Source organism: Arvicola amphibius, chromosome 15 (assembly GCF_903992535.2).
Source record: "Arvicola amphibius chromosome 15, mArvAmp1.2, whole genome shotgun sequence".
Classification (NCBI taxonomy): Eukaryota; Metazoa; Chordata; class Mammalia; order Rodentia; family Cricetidae; genus Arvicola; species Arvicola amphibius.
The window spans coordinates 32,079,876-32,106,033 of NC_052061.1; the positions used below are offsets into that span (position 1 = coordinate 32,079,876).

At 42.7% G+C, this 26,158-nt stretch overlaps 1 protein-coding gene across 4 annotated transcripts in view; it reads right to left on the reverse strand.

Annotated features, from left to right (window-relative positions):
- Positions 1-26,158, reverse strand: part of Tango6 (transport and golgi organization 6 homolog) — a 166,055-nt gene that overhangs the window by 129,662 nt on the left and 10,235 nt on the right. For all 4 annotated transcript variants that reach the window (XM_038313299.1, XM_038313297.1, XM_038313300.1 and 1 more), the window contains 6 exons: positions 23,040-23,181; positions 21,486-21,622; positions 18,526-18,688; positions 16,726-16,808; positions 2,172-2,284; positions 36-212 (listed from right to left, as the gene is read on the reverse strand). In XM_038313299.1, the coding sequence (XP_038169227.1) occupies positions 36-212; positions 2,172-2,284; positions 16,726-16,808; positions 18,526-18,688; positions 21,486-21,622; positions 23,040-23,181 (815 nt within the window). The remainder of the gene's footprint in view (positions 1-35; positions 213-2,171; positions 2,285-16,725; positions 16,809-18,525; positions 18,689-21,485; positions 21,623-23,039; positions 23,182-26,158) is intronic.

A 26,158-nucleotide genomic window follows, 5' to 3' on the forward strand; every position in this document is an offset into this window, starting at 1 on the left:
AGGCCTGACATCAGAGAGTGGGTGGGTGAGCTCACCTAAAGGTCTCTTGGACGGTAATCACAACGCCACCATGCATGGCAGCTCTAAACTGACACTGAGGATGGAGGGAGGGCACAGCTTTGTCCAACCCCGAGAATCCTTTCAGGCTGGCAATTGCCTTCTTCCTTTCCAGCTTCACCAGAATCCATGACAAGATCTCTTGGCAAAGCGACCTGGCAGAAAAAGCAGTTATGAATGAATAAGCCTGTCATCGTACTCCATGCAGCTAACAAGCTATTCGGAAAAAGAAAGAAAGACTGTCGGGTTCCCACATGCTGCCCTGTCACCGGCTGCTGACACGCAGGAGAGAAGTGTGGGTCCTTCAAATTTCGGAGTACAAATGCCCTGGAAGTCACCCAGGGACAGCCTAACCCTTGGCTCTGGAAGCAGCTCTGGTTGCCACACAAGCATCGCGTTATTATTATTTTTTTACTTCAAGTGTGTTCTACTTGTGCTAAGACACTATGAATGAAAGCATGCACTATAAAAAAAATTATTCTCATCGAGTATCAACAAGAAATAGCATATCTAAGTACAAAGGGCTAGAACTGATACAGGCACCCTCCTTGTCAGTCTTTGATGAGATTGCAACAGTGCTAGAGGTTTTTTTTTTTTTTTTAGATTTTTACTTTTAGGCTGGGCATGGTTACACATGCCTTTAATCATAAATACAGGGTGAGTACCTTTCTTCACTATTAGCAAACATGCTAATGATTGCTATGAGTTATTGAGCTTACTCTTTGCCAGAACTGTGCTAGGGACTCCAGGTACATCTGTTCAAGGGACCCAGAAAAAAGTGCTACTGTTGCATATCAGATAGCCTGCAAGGTTTTGTCTGCTTTTCTTTTTCTCTGTAGTACTAATGGTCAAATCCAAGGGTCTCATACATTTCAGGCATGTGTTTTACCACTGAGGTATATTCTCAGCCTGCCCCAAATCAAAATTCTGTAGACTTCAGGAAGGATGTAACTATAAACTCTTACCATGTGAGAGAAATGCCACAAATAACTGAAAACAGGTAATACAAAATAAATCTTTTTTAAAATTAACTTGTTTCTTGGGGCTGGAGAGATGGCTCAGTGGTTAAAAGCACTGGCTGCTCTTCCAGAGGTCATGAGTTCAATTCCCAGCAACCACATGGTGGCTCACAACCATCTGTACTGAGATCTGGTATCCTCTTCTGGCATGCGGGCATACATGGAGGCAGAATGTTGTATACATAATAAATAAATAAAAATCTTTAAAAAAAAATTAACTTGTTTCTTTAATCTTATGTGTATGAATGTTTTGCCTGCATGTATGTCTGTACACTATGTTCATGCAGTGCTCAGTGGAGGCCAAAAGACAGCGTCAGATCGCCAGGAATTGGAGTTACAGTTGTTAGTTGCCATGTGGGTCCTGCGAATCGAAGCAGAGTCTTCTACATTAGTCATGGCTCCTACACCAGAGTCATCTCCCCAGCCCCTAAATGAATCAGTTTTGTTTGTTTGTTTGGTTTTGATTTTGGTTTTCAAGACAGGATTTCTGTGTAGCTTTGGAGCCTGTCCTGGAGCTAGCTCTTATAGACCAGGCTGACCTCAAACTCAGAGACCCTCCTGCCTCTGCCTCCCAAGTACTGGGATTAAAGGCGTGCGTCACCACTGCCGGGCATGAATCAGTTTTAAAGTAACACAGAAAAGTGTTTTCTAGAAGACTGAGAAGCCCCTTCCTTTTAGAATGAAAACTCTGCATCTTTAATGCCAAATTCAGGCTAAACTATGATATACTAAATTCACATGCAGACTTTTCAGGCTTGTTCATCAGCACTCCACCAGGAAATTATAATCCATCACCTAATTCCTCCTTCCCAGAAACAGTAAATACAGCATTTCTTACTGCTCAAACAATGGCATGTTTACCCATGGAAACACCTTTCACTTCTGCTGTATAGAACAGACTACAGAAAATCACCCCCAAAACTACATCCAATTCCCCTCAACCTGTAAAAATCTTTGTTCTTTTCTGTGTAAAATGAGTGAGAGAATCCCCAAGCATCTTCCTACCTTTGAAAGAAAATAGCACCCTAATTTAAACTTCACTGTTTATAAACAAATGGGATTCTAATTATAAGCAAATAAATTCTGTTTGCTTACCTTATGTGAGACACACTCTGACTGGTAAAACAGTAGAGAGAAAAGATCACCCTGAGGAGCGGAAGCAAGGCGTCCAGCAATACTGGGAGAGGCTCGTTTGCCACTACATACACCTAGACACAAGAACATGATGAGACAAAGCACGAGCAGCCAGAGCAACAGGAACTCAACACCACCTTCCACAGAGCTAGAGCTTATCCTACACAGAACTCTCTCCTAAGGTGCACAGCTCTAGTGTCCACGGCTACGCTGAACCTGGCAATAGAACCATGTTGGCTGAAAGCAGCAAGATGTGAATTCCAGCACCTTCTCTCACTCACAGACTGAAAAACAGCCCAAAGTCGGGAATTCACCCATTTCCTGACCCCTTTCCCTCCTAGCTTCTGGTTGCCTCTGTGTCTCCTGATGAGTCTACTGTGATCTGTACAGTAACTGTCCTGAGGCTGAAGGCTGATTAACAGTAACTATTATCAAATAGGAAAACTAAAAACCAGTCTGAAGGACAGAGCCTTGAACTCAGCAGTAGGGCCTGTGCTGGACTAAGTCCTCAGAGTCGAGAGAGAAGGAAAATCGAACAAAATCTGGAGTAGAAACAAAACAGTTCACTGTGGCTCATCATTTCCACTATGACGCTATACGGCAGCTCTATTCTCTCCAAGTCAAGAAATGCTCAAAAGATATGCTTATGGTAGCTCACATCCAAAAATCCCAACATTCAGAAGACCAAGGCAAGGGACTGCTGTGAGTGTGAGGCCAGCCAGAGCTATAGTAAGAAACTCTATCTTAATTGCCAGGCAATGGTGGCACATGCCTTTAATCCCAGCACTCAGGAGGTAGAGGCAGGCAAGAGGGGGCGTTATGGCTCGTGTCTATAATCCCAGCACCACCAAGGCAGAATCAGCAGAACCAGGAAGATCACTACAAGTTTTAGGCCAGCCTGGTGTACACTGCAAGTTCCAGGTTAACCTAGGCTACATAGTAATCATCTTTAAGGGAGAGAGAGAGAGAGAGAGAGAGAGAGAGAGGGGGGGTTGTGGAGATGACTCAGTCAGTAAAGCAGTGGCTGTGAGAACACAAGCACCCACATAAAAAGCTGAGGCCAGGCAGTGGTGGTGCACGCCTTTAATCCCAGCACTTGGGAGGCAGAGGCCGGTGAATCCCTGTGAGTTCGAGGCCAGCCTGGTCTACAAGAGCTAGTTCCAGGACAGCTAGGACTGTTACACAGGGAAACCCTGTCTCAAAAAAACAAAACAAAACAAAAAAGCTGGGTGTAGCGTATGGTGCTTCTAACACTGAGCTAGGAGGCAGAGACAGGAGGATCCTGGGGCTCACTGACCAGTCAGTCTACCCAACTCGATGAGCCCCAGCTTAGTGAAAACCCTATCTCTCTGGAAGACAACCAACACTGATCTCTGGCCTCTGTATGTGTATGCACAGACATGTACACATATACCCATGAGCATGTACACAGACATATAATGCACAAAAAGTAAATGTAATAATTACTTCAGTATTTTTAAAAAATTACAATAATTTGAAGCTGGACATGGTGGCAAATGCCTGTAACCCTAGTACTTAGGAGACAGAGATATTTATATAGTATACATAGTACAGTATAGTCTTGAATATATAGTAAATTCCAGGCCAGCTAGGGCTACATATCACACAGAGGTACACACGCACATGCACACACACACGCACACACACACACACACACACACACACTGTATATGCATATATAAACTCTCCCTGTTAGTTTTAGCAGCTTTATTTAAAGAACAGAGAAACTGGAAAAGAGCGCTGTGGGTACAAATCAAAGCTATTTCTGAGAGATGAAAGCTTGTAGAGGCCCTGTGCAGAGTGAAAAATCTGTTTTTCCAGCAAACCCTGTCCCTCTAGATGAACTCTAATTTCCCACTCCTCATGCCTCCTGACTCCTCTGTGGAGCCTGATAACTAAGGAGCTCACTTCCTGTGCATGATCTAATTCCCATAAGCTGCAAATAAAGGGCCTTGTAGGGCTATGTTCAGAGGTAATATGCAGGCCTAATTACAGCATCACTGACTACAGGAGGTAAAAGAAGGGATCTCCTAGATAACCCAAGGGCCTATTGTCTGGCTCTGGAGCCTGTGTTCTCAGAGCTAAGTGCTACAGAGCCACCCTTCCGCACCAGCATCTTTGATGGCTGTATACGGCCAACATACTTAAAATTTTATTCTATTTTTTTTACAGTGCAGGAGATTGAACCCAGGCCCTCAAGCAAGCTAAACATGCCCTCCCCCATGATCTATACCCTGGACTCAAACTTTAACATAGCCTCAACCAAGCAAATTTCTCAGAGGCATGTATTTTTGTTGTCTTAAAACTCTTAAGAAATCAATGATTTTCTATTTAGAAAAAAACTTGTACAGCTATTTATACAAATATATTATTTAATTTTATACAAAGGCTCAGCAAATATATACTGGGTGCCAGTTAAATACTAAGAAAGTTTGGTGTGCTATGAATACAAGGATGAGCAAAGTCAGCTTTGAAGAAGCTTATATTTCCATGAGGAAGACAGAAAGCAACCACTAGGTAAAGGGAAGGGTTATAACAAAAAATAAGAATATAAATACAGCAATATTCTTCAAAGTAGAAAGATTTAGAGACAATGTCCCTTTTTGCTCAACTTGATAAATGATATTTCTTTGATATTTCAAAGAATTCAATGCTTCTGCTTGATATATACATGGCTGTCACATCTTTTCCAACATCAATAGTATTCTTTCATGTACTAAGCCCAAATCTACATCTGTCAGGCTTCCTTGGTAGAAAATACTACTGTCTTTCTATAAGTCTTGTACTGACTGAAAAACAGTAATCAAAACGACCCCCAGGCATGGTGGTGCGCCTTTGATCCCAGTACTCTATAAAGTTCAAGGCCAACCTGGTCTACTTAGAGAAATCCAGGACTACACAGAGAGATCATGTCTCAAAAAAAAAAAAAAAAGAAAAAAGAAAAAGAAAAGAAACAAACAAAGAAAAACAAAATCCAATTTCTTTGGTGTTCTGTAAAAATTGTGTTATTGTGCTACATCCTAATGACCAGATTGGATGTTGTAGGCCTAAGGCAGGCAATAATACCCATTATTTTTTTTAACCAGGCAGTGGTGGCACACACCTTTAATCCCAGCACTAGGGAGGCAGAGGCAGGTGGAGCTCTGAGTTCAAGGCCAGCCTGGTCTACAAGTTCCAGGAGGAGCCAGGGTTACACAGTGCTCAAAACTCTAGTTATGGGACTGGAGGATGAGTCTGCAGTTCAGAATCTACTGCTCTTGCAGAGGACCAGAGTCAGACTGCTTGCCCCCTCTCGGGCGGCTCACAACTGTCTGTACTTCCGGCTTCAGAGCAGTCAGCTGCCTGGCTCCTGTGAGCAGCACGGTTGCTCTCCCACAGAGCAGACAGCAGAAGGCTGTAGTGACAGGCCATGAAAGGAGGAGCACAGCTTGTGAGGATACCTTTCCGCCTTCTTTTTTCTGAGACAGAAACACATGATTATCTGACCTCCCACCTTTCTCTTATAACCTAAATTTCTAGCAAATCTAGCAAACTGAATACTCTGGCTGTTAGAAATGTAGATCAACTGATATTAAAATGTATCTTTCCACAGCTGAGGTTCTTTTTTTTCTCTCCCTGAGACAGGGTTTCTCTGTAGCTTTGGATCCTGTCCTGGACTCACTCTGTAGACCAGGCTGGCCTTGAACTCACAGTAACAGGCTTGTCTTGCTTCCCAAATGCTGGGATTAAAGGCGTGCGCCATCACTGCCTGGTTGAAGCTGAGGTTCTTAATCCTGTTAGGCACTCGTTGAGTAGTCTACAGCCATAGGTTTGAAAGAGGTGACTGGGGAATGTGGCTAAATTGCTAGAATGCTTGCCTGGCATGTGGGAATCCATGGATTTTATCCCCAGCATAGCACAGAAACTTTGTATGGTAGCACCTGCCTTATTCCCAGGTGGACTCAGGAGAATTAGAAAATTCATAGTAAAAAAATTTTTAAAAAGCCAGGTATAGTGGTTTACATCTTTGATCCCAGCACTTGGGAGTCAGAGACAGGTAGATCTCCGTGGGAGCCTGCTCCTACAAAGTCAGCTAGGATAGAATCGAGAGGCCTGTCTGGTCATGCAGAAACAGTCAAACAGCCCTCCCGATTCTATCCTGTATTTTCTGTCTCTGTTCCTTTCATCTGACGTTTCCTCAGCCTTGATGGCCCCCAATCCAGAAACCCTAGCTGGCTTTGTAGGAGTGGGCTCCTACAGGTGGCACCCAACGTGGGGCAAGATATATTAAAACAATACCATTGATGGAATTTTTTGTCTCTCCCACCAAAAGAACATAAGGCATTTTGGCATAAGCCAAAACAGTTCCTTTTAGGGGACAAACAGGCTTTGAAGAACTGGATTGTCCTGCCACTCTTCCCATGGCAGCAGAAAGTTTCCAAACTTTGTACATCTCTGAGAGTTTGAGGCCAGCCTGGTCTACAGAATCACACACACACACACACACACACACACACACACACACACACACACATATCAACCAAAACAAAATTAAAAAGGAAATTCATAGTGAGTTAGAGGTTAGTCTGGGCTATTTAAGCTCCTACTCAACTAAACAAAAAAAGTGTAGTACATTGTAACTTCTTCATATAAGTAGATTGTTTAAGATCTCTGTGAGTTCGAGGCCAGCCTGGTCTACAAGAGCTAGTTCCAGGACAGGCACCAAAGCTACAGAGAAACCATGTCTCAAAAAAACAAACAAAAAAAAAAACCCAGAAATATGGATATATCCTTCCTTGTACAGCAGTCCTCTTGACCTAGATAAAGACGTGAAGAACTGGAGAGCTTAACCAGACACCTTCAAAGACTGGAATGCAGTCAGAGAGAAATGTGGAAATCTACTGAAGGGAGCAGAGGTCCCAGACTGCCCTCAGGGTCATCGACAACTTTCTATCCTCAGTCCAATCTGCTTTGACCCGTGAGGCTTCCACACTGGCATACTTCCGTGCTGGCCTCTAAGTTTTATCTCTCAACTCTTCTGACTCCACGACACTCTTCCACTCCCCTTAGAAACTATTTCCGAAAGCAGAACTGAAAATCCACCTTCAGAAGTTGTCTCTCCCTTCTCTGTTCAGCTTTGCGTCCCTTAGCATTTTGTTAGCGCTCTTTACTTCTGTAAATACTATGAGTACCCAGGAAAACCTTCAACCAAACAGGGTTTTATCTTTAGCACCAGGATAGATAGAACAGAAAAAAATTTGCTACACTTTGATCAAATTGAAAGTTTAACTGTTTCAATAAATATTTGAAACAGTAAAATATAAAGTAGGTGCGTAAAATTGAGAAAACATGAGTTGGTCATTAAAATTTCTTTTAATTTGTTTTTTTATGTGTATGTGTGCTTTGCCTGCGTGTAGGTAGGTATGTGAACTTGGTGCCTGTGAAGGTCAGAAGAGGTCTTTGGATCTCAAGAACTGCAGTTGCAGATAGTTGTGAATCACCATGTGGGGGCTGGGAATCAAACCCTGGTCCAGTTTGCAACATGTGCACCTAACTGCTAAATCATCTCTCCAGCCCTGAGCTGGGTCATTTTAATATATACTGTTGGGGCAAGCAAGATGGCTAATTGAGTAGACCTGATGGCCTGAGTTCAATTCCCAAAACTAAAATGGTGGAAGGAGAGAACTGACTCCTGCAATTAATAATCTGATTTCTACATGTATGCTGTGCATGCACATACACACACATATATAATACATGTGCACACACTCATGATTGTATGCATATACACATACACATGCACAAAGTAATTAAAATGTAATTAAAAATTTAAAAAAAAATTTGAGACAGGGAGTCAGGAGATAGGGAACTTGGTTGTGAATTTTGATTCTGCTACTTCTGAGGTTGCCCAAAAGTACACACTGAATAAATATGGATACGATTTTGTTTTTGAGATAGGGTCTCACTATATAGACCAGGGTGTCCGTGAACTCACAGAAATCAACCTGCCTCTGCCTGTGCCTCTCAAATGCTATATAAAGGCATCATGCCTGAAGGAGAAGACATTTTTGAAAGGTTGTTTGCTTATTTGGTTTTTTTTTTTTATTGAAGTGATCTTTTTATGTGTATATAAATGTGTCTGTATGCCATATGGCCAAGGAAGTTAGAAAAGGGATGAGATCTCCTGCAACTGGAATTCGAGGCAGTTTTGAGCTATGGGATGTGGGTGCTGGGAACTAAACTCTGGTCCATTGGAAGAGCAGTATGTACTCAACCACTGAGCCATCTCTTTAGACACATCTTTTTGGTCTTTTTGAGACAGGATCTTGACATGTAGCCCCTGCTGGGTTAACACTCATTGACTGGGTAGCCAAGAGTGGCCTTGAATTCAGAATAATCCTCCTGCCTCTACTTCCTATGTGCTAGGATTACAGACCCACACCACCATCATGAAAATGCTTGTTTTGATGTGGCATTGAGGATCAATCCAGGGTTTCTTTCATACTAGGTAAATAATCTACCATTGAACTACACTCCCAGCTTCAAAGACATTGAAATCTTTTAGCTTGTTTTTTTTTTCCTCTATGAGTGTTTGCCTGGCTGCATGTATGTGCACCACATATGTGCCAGTGCTTGAGGAAGTTCAGAGTGAGTCTTTGATCCTGAGACTAGAATTGCAGACTGTTGGGAGACAAGATGTGGTGCTGGGAATCAAGCACAAGTCTTCTCCAAGAGCAGCCAGTGCTCTTAACTGTTGAGCCATCTCTCCAGCCCCTCTATCTCAGCTTTTACACTTATCATACAGGTATTAAACTTGGTTATTTTTAAAATTTAATTATTGTATATACAGTGTTCTGTTTGCATTTTGCCTGCACACCAGAAGACAGCATCAGATCTCATTATAGATGGTTATGAGCCACCATGTGGTTGCTGGGAATTGAACTCCAGGACCTCTGGAAGAGCAGTCAGTGCTCTTAACTTCTGAGCCATCTCTCCAGCCCCTAGGTATTAAGTTTTTGGCATAAGGGCCAATTATGATAGTTCATGTTTTAAATAAAATGCACAGCTACATACAAATGTAAGTTTAATTTTATGCTTTTAAAATTGAGACTACAATAAATGAAACTGTTATCCTAATGTATGGCCTCCTCTTAATACAATCATGATGGGGATACTCAGAACCAGATAGAATTGAGATGAATAAATGACTGAATAAAACATTGAAATTTAGGACATCTTGATTTCTACCTGTTAAAGCCTAGGCTAGACGAACGCTGCCCTTGCCTGCAGCACAGAGACCTGTGACAGTGGCACCCCAGAACTTCTGCTGCACTTGCTGAGTTTAATTAAGACATGCGAGAAGAAAATGAACAAGGCTGTTACCTAATATAGCAAGTACTTTGCACTGTGAAAGCTTTCAGAACATATTGCCTAAAACAGTCTTTTTTTAAAAGAGTTTCTTTGAGCCAAAAAGGAACTGACAGTTTTCTGAGCACTTACGTGCCAGCTACAGTATGCTATGAACCTATCAAAAGTTACCTTATGTCACCGGGAATGGCAGCACATGCTTGTAAAACCAGCACAGCACTTGGAAAGTACAGGAAAAAGGACCAGGAATTTAAGGCCAGCCTGACTACATGAGACCACATCTCAAAATAGACAAAAAAAAAATTACCTTTTCATCCCTACAACTCAAAGGGTAAATACGTCAGCTAGAGTCACACAGTTAAGTCCTTCACGGTGTCAGAGAAGAACCCACATGTTTGGAGGGCCTGGAATGTCCACTACACTGTACAAGACTCTGACCTGACAATCCAACATCTGAAACTCCCACAGCTTTAAACGACACTTGGCTTCAAATTAGTTCAATCACTGCTGGAAATTTCCAGAATGACCTGCTTCTAGGAAGAGGCTAGGGAGAGAATCATTCCCCTAGAAAGCCTTAAAACTTCTTCGATTCATACCACATACAAATACTTGGTTTTACACACACACACACACACACACATACAGTGGGGAAATTATTATAATATTTCTGTGAGCACTGGAAGAAATCACTTGAATTTTAGGGATTTTCTTTCTTATTTTTAAAACACATTTTTTAGATTTATTTCATGTATATGAGCAGTTTTTCTACATATACACCAATCGATATACCAAGTACATGCTGGTACCCAAAGAGGTCAAGAAGTAGGCATCCAGTCTCCTGGAACTGGAGCTATGGGTACATGTGAGCCACCATGTGGATGCTGAGAACTGAACCTGGGTTCTCTGTAAGAGCAACCAGTAAGCAATTGGAAGGCAGACAGGCAGATCTCTATGAGTTCTAGGTCAGCCTGGTCTATAGAGTTCCAGGATATCCAAGGCTACACAAAGAAACCCTTTCTTGAAAAACTAAAAAAAAAAAAAAAAAAGCAACCAGTACTCTTAACAACTGAACCATCTCTCCAGCCTCCTTTCTTTTTTATAAAATGAAAAGTTAATTTATGAAAACTCATAAAATGCACAATATCAAGAGTGGAATCTACTATAAACTGTGGGTTAAAGTAATATTGATGTGTCAATGTAAGCTCATCAATTGTAACAAATGTCTCGAAGAAACAAAAACAAAAAAGAAAAGGGAAGGAGAGATGGGAGTGGGGAGGGGAGAGGAAAGAATGGAAGGAGAGACTGAAATAAAGAAAGAAAATCAGATTTCCATATATATGTACTCTGCATTTGTAGTTTCAACCACAGACTGAAGCATTAGGGGATGGGTTGCATATGTACTGAATACATACAGACAGTTCCCTGATGGGGCTGGAGAGATGGCTCAGCAGTTAAGAGCGCTGACTGCTCTTCCAAAGGACCCAAGATCAATGCCCAGCACCCATGTAGTGACTCACAACTGTCTGTAACTACAGTTCCAGGAGACCCGACAGGCTACACACAGGCAAAACACCAATGCATGTAAAATAAAAATGAATAATTTTTAAAAATAGAGTTAAGCAACCATTTATGTATCATTATAATGTACTAGGTATTGTAAGTATCACAAAGATTTAAAATATGCAGGGAAGGCAGGTATGGAGGCATACTCTCCTGTAGTCCTAGAACTTAGGAGGTGAAAGCAGGAAGATCAGGAGTTCAAAGCGAGTCTCAGCCACATAGAGAGTTTGAGGCTACCCTGAGCAATAAAGACCCTGTCCTAAAAACAAAATCAAGACAAAGAGGAGCTGAGGATGTGGCTCAGGTGGTAGAGTGCTTGTCTAGAATGCACAAAGCCTTGGGATTAAGACCCAGCATGGCATACACCAGGCACTGTGCAGGGCACCTGTAATCCTAGCACTTGAAAGGCAAAGGCAGGAGAGTCAGAAAATCAAGGTAATCCTCAGCTATATACTGAGTTGAAGGCCAGCCTGGGCTACACAAGACTCTATCCCAAACAAACAAAAAAAATTACATAGAAAGATATGCTTAGGTTATCTGCAAATCCTAAACTCTTTTACATGCAACTTAAGCATCCTTGAATTTTCAAAAATTTAGGAATCCTTAAGCTAGTCTCCAAAGATTCTAAGAAGCAATTATAAAGTCTGTATTTTTTAAAAATAGGTATTCTAAATTTTTTTCTAAAGGTCCTTCTCGTCTATGTTTCTATTATCCTAACTTTCTCTATAAGACTAATTAAAAATTCAGAAAGAGGAGTCAAATGCCCCCAATCTGACAAAGCAACTGTAATTAGAAATTCATTGTATTTGATGGGAAAACGACTTGGATAATTAAAAGTTAAGATCCACGGAATCTGGAAATAGAGATAAAATGGAAATGAGGAAATACAAAATGAATGAATTATCTTCTAGCCTTTCCTACATAGTATTTCTTCTGCTCTTCAGAAGGCTTGGGAAACACTATAGTTAATGCTTCAGGAAAACCTTTTTCCCTGTGAGGTTGTGGCCAGTCTGCTGAAGAGCAGAACATGTGCGAAGAGTGAGTTTCCTGTACTAACGAGACCAGGCCTGTTCACCTCCCAGCCAAAGAAAGCACAAAATCACTTTGCCAGGAGCACAAAAGAATGCACGCCCTGTGGGGCCTGGACCCCAGAAACTCAGTAGGGAGTGAATCGACAAGTGACTTGAGCTGCCTCTTAGTCCTTTCTGGGTATAGACACAAAGCACATAAAAATGAGAATTCCTCAGAGGAAATACAAGTGAGTACCTAGCACCTACATTGTAGCACAAATAATAAAAACCCAGAGACAGATATTGGAATTCAACCTGAAGATCAGAAAAGCAAAGCAGCCAGCCACTAGGGAGCTCTTGCCTCTATGAAATCTCACTAAGAGTAAGTTCCTGTCTCATTCCGCCTTATAGTCCTGTCTAGTGCTAGGATCAAAGGCATGCACCACCACTGCCCAGCCTCTATGGCTGACTAGTGTGGCTACTAGGATTAAAGGTGTCCACTACCACTGCCTGGCCTGTACGGCTGACTAAAGTGGCTGTTTTGCATTCTAGTCTTCAGACAAGCTTTATTTACTAAAATACAAATGGAATATCACTACAATAGATGGCTACTGAGGGCGCTCCGCCTGGCCCACCAGAGCTACCACCAGTGCCCGCTCTCCGCTACAGAAAGGTGCAAGTGTAGAAAGGTCTTCCCTTACCTGATGTGCCCAGAAAAAATCAAAACAAAATTAAAAATCAGAGTCAAGAGCTCAGTCTTTTAAAAATCAAGTTGAATGCTTTTAAATGATTTATTATTTGTATCAGTGTTTTGCTTGCATGTATATTTTGTTTGAGGGTGTTAGACCCTGGAGTTACAGACAGTTGTGAGCTGCCATATGGGTGCTGGTATTTGAACCTGGGTCCTCTGGAAGAGCAGTGAGTAGTCCCAACTGCTCAGCCATCTCTCCAAATGCTTTCAGGAGGACATACGCAGGCAATCCCTGCCTTTTAAACAAAGTGTAAAAGGTCAGTCTGGGGGTACATGCCAGATCCCTTCAGAAAGCCCTTAAATAACCATATTCACCACATGTGATGGCACAGTCTATAATCCCAGCATTTGGAAGGAAGGCTGAGGCAGGTGGATGAAGAGCTCAGGACTACCTGGGCTGTCTAATTAGATAAAGAGAAACTTGGTCCTGGAAGCTCAGGCACAGAGCTGAGCTAGTACGCCTGAGAGCCTGAGTCACGGCCCCACCAGCACCACAAAACCAAAATGAACTTCATGACAGGAATAATATCTCAAAACACATCAAAAAATTAGTAGACAGGCAAGGAAGCAAGAAGGAAGAAGCCACAATCAAAGCTAGGCAGTGGTGGCGTATTTGAGGCCAGCCTGGTCTACAGAGTGAGTTCCAGGACAGCTGGGCAACACAGAGAAACCCTGTCTCAAAAACCAAAATCAAAAAAAAAAAAAAAGAAAGCAAGAAAAGAAAAGAAATCAAGGGACTGGGACTGGTTGGTGATGGCGCACACCTTTAATCCCAGCACTCGGGAGGCAGGGGCAGGAGGATCTCTGTGAGTTCGAGGCCAGCCTGGTCTATAGAGCAAGTTCCAGGACAGGATCCAAAGCAACACAGAGAAATGCTGTCTGGGGGAGGGGGGGAGGAAATCAATAGGACTGACCCCTCCAAAAGGAGGTTGATTCCCTGACTACTGAAAGGGAGAAGAGCACCTGAGTTCAGTTCCTGGAACCCACATGGCAACTCACAAGAATTCCTAATTCCAGACCCAGGGAATCTGATGCCCTCTACTGACTTCCAAGGGCACTGCATACATGTGGTACACAGACATGTACAGGAAAAACATCCACCCCCCCCCCACACACAAATTTTTCAAAGAGATTAGAATTAGAAACAAAGACACTGAAATTACTGTAAAAAAAATGTATTCTAGCCGAGTGGTGGTGCACGCCTTTAATCCCAGCACTCGGGAGGCAGAGGCAGGCGGATCTCTGAGTTTGAGGCCAGCCTGGTCAACAAGAGCTAGTTCCAGGACAGGCTCCAAAGCTACAGAAAAACCCTGTCTTGAAAAACCAAAAAGAAAAAAATGTATTCTATATTTTCAAAAGGGTAAAGGAAAGGAAAGGCTGATCAAGATAAGGGTGTCAGAAGATACAATAAATTCAAGGCTAGCCTTGACTGCATGTAGGTGAGATCCTGCCTCAGAGGAAAAACATCATGCTAAGAACACATACTGTGTAGTTTTCTTTAGGTGAACCTACAGAGCCAGAAAGTAGACAAGTGGTTGCTTAGGGCTAAGGGTGGGTGGAGAGTGAGGAATGCCAGCTAATGGCTTCTCTTGGGGAAAGATTTTCTAGAATATATTGTGATCACGGGTGCATAAGCCTGAACTGTACACTTTAAATGAGTGCACTGTACATTGTGTGGATTTTATCTCAGCAAATCTGTGAGCAGAAGGAATGGAGAGAAAAAACAGCTGGAAATGTTCCCAGATGCCTCTTAGAAACTAAACAGCCTCTTGTTACCCATCAAGTGGCTGGATCAATTCACGCTTTCCAGATGTCTTCCTCATTTCCTGCGTGTAAACTGTACTCTATAATTTAGTATTAGCAGAATGTTAATAAAGATTACACTCCCTTTGTTGCTAAATTCCACACAGTGTTTACTATCTTCCTCCAGCATACACATTTCCTCTGTCTTCCAACTGCAGCTGGGCTGCCAAAAATTGCAGGGAGCGATTACCGTCTGCAGTGTCCCTGCTTCTCAGCAGTGCGGGTCAGACCCAGCACCTACAGAAAACTGGTGGCTGACTCCCGAGTGGAAAGGCCTTCATTGTTGTTGTTTGGTTTTGGTTTTGGTTGGGGCTGCGGGTTTGAGATCACTGTGTAGCACTGGCTGGGCTGAAATTCACTTAGCATACCAGGCTGACCTTGAATTCACAGAGATTGGCCTGCCTCTGCTTCCAGAGGGCTGGGATTAAAGATGTGAGCCACCACGCACGACTGATTTTTTAATTTTTAAGCACACATTTTATATCTATAAATTTATTAGTGCCATATGTAAAATTTAAAGCAAAACAAAAGCATTTACCTTCCTACCTGAAAGATCATGACTTCAGATTCAGTCTCTGAGGGCTGGATGTGGGGGCACATGCCTCTAATTCCAATACTTGGGAGACAGACAAAGGCAGATCTCTGAGTCTGAGACCACCCTGGTCTACAGAGTGAGTTCTAGACCAGCTAGGGCTACAAAAAAGTGAGACCCCCCCTCTCAAAATATAAAAATAAAAATTCACCCTCGGCACTGCCAGCCTGCTAGGAGAGGAGTAAGACAGTCTGGCAGCTTCTTAAGAAGTTCAATATGAGCCGGGCGGTGGTGGCGCACGCCTTTAATCCCAGCACTCGGGAGGCAGAGGCAGGCGGATCTCTGTGAGTTTGAGGCCAGCCTGGTCTACAAGAGCTAGTTCCAGGACAGGCTCTAAAAAAGCTTCAGAGAAACCCTGTCTCGAAAAACCAAAAAAAAAAAAAAAAAAAGAAGTTCAATATGAGGACTCCAGGTCCGGCAGTCCCTTCCCTACGTGTCCAGAACAGAAAACATGATATAACAACAAAGTGCACAGGACTGGGTGTTATTTAAAGAAGAGCTGGGTTTTGTTGCTTGTTTTTGGAGACAAGGTCTCAGTGTGTGGACTTGCTGTCCTGGAACTCTATGTAGACCAGGTTAGTCTCAAACCAGAGATGTGGAGTGCTGGGATTATAGGCTTGCACTGCAACACACAGTCCAAGAGTTTTTAGGTGCTTTTTTAAAAAAAAAATAATAATAATAATTAAATTATTCTATGTGTATGAGCATTTTGCCTACATGTGTATCTGTGCACCACATTCATACTTGGTGGCCAAGGTGACCTAAAGAGGCACTGAATTTCCTGGAATTAGAGTTACAGATGGTTGTGAGCTACCATGTGGGTACTGGAAATTAAAGCCTGGTGCCATCCCACCATCCCTGGTTTTTTAGGGATTTTTTTGTTTTGTTTTGATTTTGTTTGTTTGTTTTTTGGTTTTTCAAGACAGGGTTTTTCTGTGTAGCTTTAAAGCCTGTCCTGGAACTAGCTCTTGTAGACCAGGCTGGCCTCAAACTCACAGAGATCTGCCTGCCTCTGCCTCCTGGGTGTTGGGATTAAAGGCATGCGCCACCACTGCCCAGCTTGATTTATTATTTTTAATTATGTGTATGTGTGTGTGTCTCGGTATGTGGGTATGTTCAGGTGCCTGTGGAGCCCAGAGGTACTGGATTCCCTGGGACTGGAATTAAAGGCAGTTGTGAACCACCTGACACAGGTTCTGGGAACTGAACTGTAAAAGCAGTATACAGCATATGTTTTTACCAGCTGAGCCCTTTCTCCAGCAGCCTCTACTCATCCAAATTCTTGAAATTCTTGTTAAAAGGCAAAATTACAGATGCAGATCATTGCTAGCAGGAGGTATTGTTCAAAGTCAGGAGTTTCCAAAAACAAAAGGTCTTCAAACACTAAGTATGAACATTTAACTAGCAATATCATCGACTTGAATTACCAACCTTAAATACATCTTCAACACATCGACTAAGTTCTTCCTCAGTCACCAAAATAGTTCCTGGCACCATGTTACTCTCTGGAATCTCTTTGAAAACAAACAAAAGTAATTCCATCACTTTTCTGAGCAGAAGACACTAGCAAAGTTTTATAGTAAGAGAGTCCAGGTAAGACCAGAAAATCAGCATTGCCACTGTACAATACGCCATTTATATCCATGGAATCTATGAAGCTACTGATGATGTCAGATCCTGTTTCAGGAAAAGCATTCTAAAATGAGGACTTTTGTCTTTTTAATGGAGCATTAGAAGAGCTGGCTATGGTGGCACATGCTTATCATCTCAGCACCTGCAAAGCCAACTGAGACAGCACCGCCAAGTTCAAACCTATCCTGTGCTCATCGCTCTTAAGCATGACCTTGTTCCCAAAATCCAAAAACTGGAGTGGAGACTGGATCACTGGTTAGGAGCACTTGCTACTTTTTCAGAGGACCCAGGTTGTTCCCAACACTCACTTGGATGCTCACAACTATCCATAATTCTAGTTTCAGGGATCTGATGCCCTCTTCTGGTCTCCTCAGGCACTGCATGTATGGTGTGCACAGACATACATGCAGGAAAAATGCTTATGTACTTTAAAAAACAATGTTTTAAAAAAGGAAAACCCAGCCGGGTGGTGATGGTGCATATCTTTAATCCCAGCACTTGGGAGGCAGAGGGAGGTGGATCTCTGTTAGTTAGAGGCCAGTCTGGTCTACAAAGCAAGTTCCAGAACGGCCAGGACTGTTTACACAGAGAAACTCTGTCTTAAAACACACCCCCTACCAAAAAGAAAAAGAAAAGAAAATATGTTCCAGGGGATCTGACACCCTCACACAGACATATGGCAGACGTATGGCAGAACACCAACGTACATAAAATACAAAATAAAAACAAGGTCCAGGACAAGCCCTGACAACCTTGTATCGATGTGAAAATTTTCAAGTGTGATCATTGTTCAATAGTCAAGTAAGAAGCTGATTTTGTTTTTATTACTATTATTATTATTATTTGTTGTTGTTGTTGTTGCTGCTGTTGTTTTTCAGGACAGGGGTTCTCTGTGTACCTTTGAAACCTATCCTGGAACTCATTCTGTAGACCAGACTGGTCTTGAACTCACAGAGATCTGCCTGCCTCTGCCTCCCGAGTGCAGGGAGTAAAGGCATGCTCCACCACCGCCCGGCTGTTTCTTTAATCTTTAAAATCACTTTTATTTATTTGTATGTATGCTCCGAGCCGGGCTCACCTGCCTGCCACAACCCGTAAGTGGAGGTCAGAGGACAACTTCTACCAGTTGGGTCCTGGGGACTGAACTCAAGAAGCCAGGCCTGGCGGCAAGCTCCTTTACCCACTGAGCTAGCTGGCTGGTCCTTTTTTAAATTCAGTGGTTCTTTGGTTTTTGTGTGTGTGTGTTGTTTTTTTAAGTTTGAAAAGACAGAAACTAACATCTTTCTTCAAAGATTTATGCTGAAAGATTTAGGAGAGATATGTCATCACGTCTACAACTAGCTCTCAACTGTTCCATAAAAAACTAACTGTATTCATGTGTGTAGAGCGAAATGAAGCAAATGTAGCCCAAATGGGAACAGTTGGTGACTCTGGTGAAGTGTGTCCGAGGGACTCAATATTCTCTTCCTGGAACTTGGGAAAGTAAAGTTTCCAAGTGAGAAGCTAGGAGAGAAAAAGAAAAACTGAGGACTGAAAGACCCCAGACCTAAGCCCTTTAAGTTTAAACTGTAGGGAGGGTTACCCCAGCACCCCACTTACCTGTTGTGGTCAAGCATCGATGCAGAGGAGCTAGCATGGGCTGAAGCAAATACTTTGGAGCCAGCTCTGGGTGTTCCCTCGACATAGTTATGAAGGTGGTCGTGGCCACTCTCTGAAACTGCCGTGCTGTCAATTTATCTTGGAAATGGAATAAGTCCAGAATCTACAATAAAAACCATCAGCAAGTAAGAGAAAAAGGTATTTATACTTTTTAGAATGTGTATGGGTATTTTATGTGCACGTGTGTCTGTGCCCCGCATACATGCTGTGCCATAGAGGCCAGGAGGAGCTCGGATCCTCTGGGACTGGACTTCTGAAAGGCTAGTTCCTACGTGGGTGCTGAAAATTAAACCTGGGCTCCATGGAAGAGCAACCAATGTTCTTAACCACTGAATAAGATGTATTCTTATTTTATGTGTGTGTGTGTGTGTGTGTGTGTGTGTGTATGCACATGCGCACGTGTGTGAGTACCCTTGAGGACTAGTAGAGAATGCCAGATTCTCTGGAACTGCAGTTACAGGGTTTTGTGAGTTGCCTGATATGGGTGCTGGGAACCAAACTTGGGTCCTCAGAAAGAGCAGCAGTCACTCTTAAGCATGAGCCATCCTTCCAGCCTAGTTTTTGCTTTTTAAATTGTTACCATATTATTTTACTGCCTTTAACACTTAACACATTTTTGTTCAAAAACTAAAAATGCACAACAAGAGGTAATGAACCTGATGAAATTTTGGTGAGGCATTTTTTTTTTCCCAATGGTGAAGTTCAAACTCTAGAGATCGGCCTGCCTCGATCTCCTCAGTTCTGGGACTATAAGTGAGGGCCACTATGCTCAGCAGGTGAGACTTTCTTTCTCTTTCTTTCTTTCTTTCTTTCTTTCTTTCTTTCCTTCTTTCTTCCTTCCTTCCTTCCTTCCTTCCCTCCCTCCCTCCCTCCCTCCTTCCTTCCTTTCTTTTAAAAATTTATTTATTATGCATACAGTATTCTGTCTGCATGTATACCTGCAGGCCAGAAGAGGACACCAGATCTCTTAACAGATGGTTGTGAGCCACTATGTGGTTACTGGGAACTGAACTCAGAACCTCTGGAAAGAGCAGCCAGGTTTCTTAATCTCTGAGCCATCTCTTCAGTTCCTGACATTCTTAAACCTAACAATTAGGTCATTTTTGTTTGTTTGTTTGTTTGTTTGTTTGTTTGTTTGTTTTTCAAGATCGGGTTTCTCTGTAGCTCTGGGATAGGTAATATCATTCCACAGTTTTTTTTTTTTTTAAATACATGCCTTTAAGCCGGGCGGGGGTGGTGCAGGCCTTTAGTCCCAGCACTCGGAGGTAAAGGCAGGTGGATCTCTGTGAGTTCCAAGACAGAGAAATCCTGTCTTGAAAAGCTCCCTCAAAAAAAAAAAAAAAAAAAAAAAAAAAAAAGAAAAAAGAAAGAAAGAAAAAGAAAAGAGGAAGAGGAGGAGAAGCAGGGCTTCTGGCTAGAGAGATGGATTAGGCAGCTCATAACTGCCTTGTTTTAGTTTGGTTTTGGGGGGTTTTTTTTGTTTGTTTTGTTTTATTTTGTTTTGTTTTTCAAGACAGGGTTTCTCTGAGTTTCACTGAGATCCTCTGCCTCCCAAGTGCTAGGATTAAAGGTGTGCACCACCACCACCTGGCTCTCTAGTTTGTTTTGTTGTTGCTATGATAAGACTCTGACCAAGAACAACTTGTGGAAGGAAAGGGTTTTTGGGTTGTTTTTGTTTGGTTTGGTTTTTCTTTGGTTTTTCAAGACAGGGTTTTTCTGTAGCACTGGAATCTGTCCATGAACTAGCTCTTGTAGACTAGGTTGGCCTCGAACTCATAGAGATCCACCTGCCTCTGCCTCCCGAGTGCTTGGATTAAAGGCGTGTGCAGGAAAGGGTTTCTTTATAGCTCACAGGTGATGCAGTCAAGTCAGGAACTGAAACAGAAATCATGGAGGAAGGAGGAATGCTATTTATGGGCTTGCTCCTCATGGCTTGCCCAACCTGCTTTCTTATACAACTGAAGACCACCTACTCAGGGGTAGCACCACCCACAGTGAGCTGGGTCCTTCTACAACAATCATTAATCAAGAAAAGGCCTCATGGATATGCCCACAGGCCAGCCTGATGGAGGCAATTTGTTGGTTGAGGCTTCCCCTTCTCAGGTGATGCTGGTTTGTGTTAAGCTGACAACAAACCAGCAAATACCTATAACTCTAGAGGACAGGATGGGCATGGGTGGGCGCACGCGTGTGTAGGAAGAGGAGGTACTGGTGGTCCCCACCAGGCACAGCAGCTCACAACTGTAACCCTAGCACCAGGGAGTGATGTGGGAGAGTCTTCTGTTTGCGTTGATTTCATTCGTTAATAAAGAAACAGCCTTGGCCTATTTAATAGGCCAGCCTTTAGGTGGGTGGAATAGACAGAATAAGAAGAAGGAAGTGAGGTAGATTGCTCAGACAAATGCTATGCCTCTCCTCTCTGAGCCAGACGCAATGAAGCTCCGGCCCAAGATGGACGTACACTAGAATCTTCCCGGTAAGGCACCACTTCATGGTGCTACACAGATTATTAGATATGGGTTAATCAAGATGTGAGTAAGAGGCTGAAACTAATGGGCCAGGCAGTGTTTAAACGAATATAGTTTGTATGTTGTTATTTCGGGGCATAAGCTAGCCAGGCAGCCGGGAGCTGGGCAGCAGGAACACAGCCCGCTGCTCATCACTACAAGGGAGGCTAAGGAGAATCACTGCCAGCCTGGGTTGGATATTGAGTGCTGGGCCAGTCTGAACTCCAGCAACCCTGTCTCAAACAAACAAACAAACAAACCATAAAAAGAGAGTCACTCACTAAACAGCCAAATGAAATACTGTATCACTCTTCCTTTACTTTTAGAATATTAACTGTCCTCTATGTGAATTAGCAGGCAATACTGATGGATCAACAAAAACAGACGATTTACCTGCGGGCAGATATCCTTGTAGTAGCTCTCTGGGGACAGAGACTGCTGGGGACAAGATGCCAGAATCTTTGCAATCAAGTCACATTTCTTCCAGTCAGCAGCCGTGGCCTCGGCATCACTCCCACCAGCAGCACCCGCTGTCACACAGAAAGAGACACATGCTCACAGCTGTCCCCACATAGAGCCCACTGTCACACGGAAAGAGACATGCTCATCGCAGTCCCCATAGAAAGTGTATGTGATAAGTCTGCCTGAAAATCTGGGATAAGAAATGCTTCAAGATGTGACTGCCTCGCTGAATAAGGTACCAAGCCACATGGCTAACATAGACAAGAACAACGGGCTAATGTAAGTTATAAGAGTTAATAAGAAGTCTGAGCTACTAGGCCAATCAGTTTATAACTTTAAAAAAAAAGAAATGCTTCTTTTTCTCTACTGGAAACACTCTTTTTTAATATTTTATTTATTCTTTTATAATTTCACAAATATATAAAATATTCTTTGATCAAAATGTTCCCATTACTCTCTCTCTTAATCTCTTCGAACACCTACTGAAACTAAATTTGAGCTGGGTGTGGTGGTGCATGCCTGAAATCTCTCCTTGGGAAGTTAAGACAGGACTAAGGCAAGCTTGAGACCAAACTGATCGACAAAGTAAGTTTCAGGGTAGTCAGGTCTATGCAAAACTCTGTCTCTAAAGGAAAAAAGCCAAGGTGTAGTAAGATATGTCACAAATTTAAGGCTAGCCTGATCTACATAAAGAGTTCCAGGCCAGCTAGGGCTACATAGAAAAAAAAGAATTCATTGCTAATAGACCTTTTAAGAAGCAATTTATTGTTTTTTGTTTAGTTGGGTGGTTAGTTTGGTTTGGTTTTTGATTTTTTGAGACAGGGTTTCTCTGTAGTTTTGGGGCCTGTCTTGAAACTAGCTCTTGTAGACCAGGCTGGCTTCAAACTCACAGAGATCCGCCTGCCTCTGCCTCCTGAGTGCTAGGATTAAAGCTGTGGGCCACCACAAATGGCTTGAAGCAATTTTTTTGAAGTTGAAGCAGAAGGAAATATGGATTGAAGTTTGTTTTTCAAAGATTTATTTATATTCTATCACTTGTTTGATTGTTTTGCTTGCATTATGTATATACACTGAAGAGGCTAAAAGAGGGCATCAGATCCTCTGGAACTGGAGTTACGGATGGTTGTGAGCCACCATGAGGGTGCTGGAAGCTGAACCTAGGTTTATTCTGGATAAGAACAGCCAGTGCTTTTAACCACTGAGCCATCTCTTCAGGACCTTTGTCTCAGGACTCCTGAGTGCTGAGGTCATAGCATGTACCAAGACACCTGACTTGGGGACCTAGTATCCTTAGAGCAGTCCTTCATTCTATGTGTCATTCAGCAGACTCTACTAGGGCTGCGCTCAGTGCCTGCCACAGGCTAGGTGCAAGGAACAGGTCAAGCTACACCTTCACACTCAGTGAGATTTAAGGCAAAGGCAGCGATTCACCTCTGACTCAAAGGGAAACAGATACCACAGTAACAGAAATGTATTATTTCTTACCACCTGCTCCTTCCAAAATTCCCCGGACTACTGCCTGAACGCCGTTGGGTCTCATCAACCTTTCAGAAAGCAGCTGCCCACACAGACGCCGGAGCCAGGCTGGGGCCTGACACCTAAGCTGTGTCTTTACATCTGGACAGGACTGAGAAAAGGGGAGGTAGAGTTATAAGCCGAGCATCAGTGAAACATACACAGTATGAAGACACCATTTTTTATTTTTGTGTTGGGGAGGTAGCTCAGTGGTGGATCATATGTTTAGTATGTGCAAGGACCTAAATTTGATAACACCCAGAGAGAGAGAGAGAGAGAGAGAGAGAGAGAGAGAGAGAGAGAGAGAGAGAGAGAGAGGGAGAGAGGGAGAGAGAGCGCAATACTCTCCCTACCCTCTCTCCATTCAGTTCTAGTAAATGAACCCAGGGCCTTGTGCACAGTAGACAATCTTTCAGTTTCTTTTCAATATAAGCATGAACTTTCTCTTTTACAAAACCTTCTTCAGCATTACATTTTTGATTTGTTTATTTTCTCTCTCTCTCTCAGATCCCTTGGAACTAAAGTTACAGGCATTTGTGAGCTGCCCGATATGGGCCCTGCGATCCAAACTTGGGTCTCCATGACTCAGCAGCTTCTTCTTAACTGATGAGCCATCTCTCCAGTCACAATCATATTTTTGCCTTTTTTAAAACAAGGACTCACTAAATACCCCTGGCTGACCTGGAACTTAGTAGATATACCAAGAGACTCTCAATTTCACAGAGCTCTGCCTGTCTCTGCCTCCAAAGTGGGATTAAAGGTGTCCACCACCAAAATTTCTTTTCCCTTGAGACAAGGTTTCTCTACGTAGCCCTAGATGGCCTGGAATTGACTTTGTAGACCAGACTGTCCTTAAACTCACAAGAGAGCCACCTGATCTGCCTCTTAAGTGCTAGAATTAAAAGCATGTACCACCATGCCCACTCTCTCCAATAATTACTTTTGAGAGAAAAATAAATTAAACTGGCCTAATGGTGCAGGCCTATAATCCTAGATACTTGGGAAGCTGAAGCAGGAGGGTTCCCAAGATCAAAGTCTATCTGGGCTACAGACCTGATTTAAGACCTGGTAAGTTAGCAAAACTCTCTCTCAAAAGAAAAAAAAAGCTATCTTTATGCCAACAATATATTCAGAATGAGACTAGAAATAGTAATAGCTCTAGTTTAAATTTCTTCAGCTCAGATTATTTCATTCAAAACAGAAGGAGCCCAAATACTTCTGTCAAAAAAATATATTGTTCAGCCGGGTGGTGGTGGTGCACACCTTTAATCTCAGCACTTGGGAGGCAGGGGCAGGAGGATCGCTGTGAGTTCAAGGCCAGCTGGTCTATAAGAGCTAGTTCCAGGCAGGCAATAAAGTGACACAGAGAAATCCTGTCTCAAAAAACAAAACAAAACAAAACAAAAAAAACCAAGCAAAAAAAATTGTCCAATAGTCAATTGTTAGTTTAAAAACAAAAATCTAGAGAACAGAAAGATGGCTAATGGGTAAAGGCACTTGCCACCCAAGCCTAATGACCTGAGTTTGATTCCCCGAACCCATATGGTAAGAGAGTACTGACCTCCCTCCACATGTATCGTGTGGTTTCCATGATCTGGCATGTACATCCTCCCCCAACACAAATAATTTTAGAAAATTAATACAGAGGCTGAAGATATAACTCAGTGGTAGACTGATTTTGATTGTTTTAAGGCAGGGTTTCTCTGCACAGCCCTGGCTGTCCTGTCACTTGCTCTATAGACCAGGCTGGTCTCAAACTCAGAGATGTGCCAGTCTCTACCTCCCAAGTGCTGGGATTAAAGGTGTGCCACCACCGCCACCCAGCATAGAATGCTTACCTAACATGTACAAGGTCCTGGGTTCCATCTCCAGCATCACAAATTAAAAAGACCCAAAGCTAGGCAGAGTGGCTCCTAGTACTTAGGAGACTGAGGCAAGAGGAGAGCCTGTGCTACATAGTGAGTAAGCAGCTTGAACTGTAGAGTGAGACTCTGTCTCAAAACAAATATACGGGCTGGAGAGGTAGTTCACTGTCTAGGAACATTAGTTGTTCTTAGCAGGGGACCTGGGTTCAATTCCCAGCATCTATATGGTGGCTCATAACTATCCACAACTCCAGTTCCAGGAAATCTAAGCCCCTTTTTTGACCTCTGCAAACACCGGGAAACACATGGCGCACATGCAGGCAAAACATTCACACTCCTCAAATAAAATAAATATTTTTTAATTAAAAGCCAAAACCATGGGGCTGGAGAGATGGCTCAGCGGTTAAGAGCATTGCCTGCTCTTCCAAAGGTCCTGAGTTCAATTCCCAGCAACCACATGGTGGCTCACAACCATCTGTAATGAGGCCTGCAGGAAGAATACTGTATATATAATAAAAAAAATTTAATAAAATAAAAACCAAAACCAAATATGTGTATGTTTATATTTTTTATGAGGCATACATAGTATGCACACTTAGAATCTAGCACTCAGAAGCTAGAAGGCAGGACGAACACAAATTCAAACTAGCCTGGGCTACACAGAAGACCCTATCTCAAAAACAAAACAAAAAATATATGTGATGGCAGGTGGTGGTGGTGTACACCTTTAATCCCAACACTCGGGGGACAGAGAGCGATGGATCTCTGTGAGTTTGAGGCCAGCCTGGTCTACAAAGGGAGTTCCAGGACAAGCTCCAAAGCTACAGAGAAACCCTGTCTTGGGGAATGTGTGTGTGTGTGTGTGTGACTATATCTGTGTGCGAGTATGTATTCACATTAAATTGCCATAGCCTTTAAAAAGTGAACATGATCTTGGGAACGTATCCGCCATTCCATTAACAAAAGGTCTTTTAAATTATCCTGAAAGTTAATGACACTTTATTTTATAAATACCACTTAATTATCTAAAAGCTAAAATAAGAGAAGGACATAGCTGCTTATGGTTGCAATCTCCACATTAGGAGGCTGAAGCAGTATGAATTCTAGAGCAGCCTCGATTACACTGCAAGGGGTCTGGAGAGATGGCTCAGCAGTTCAGAGCACTGGCTGCTGTTCCAAATGACCCAGGTTTGATTCCTAGCACCTACATGGCCATTCACAACC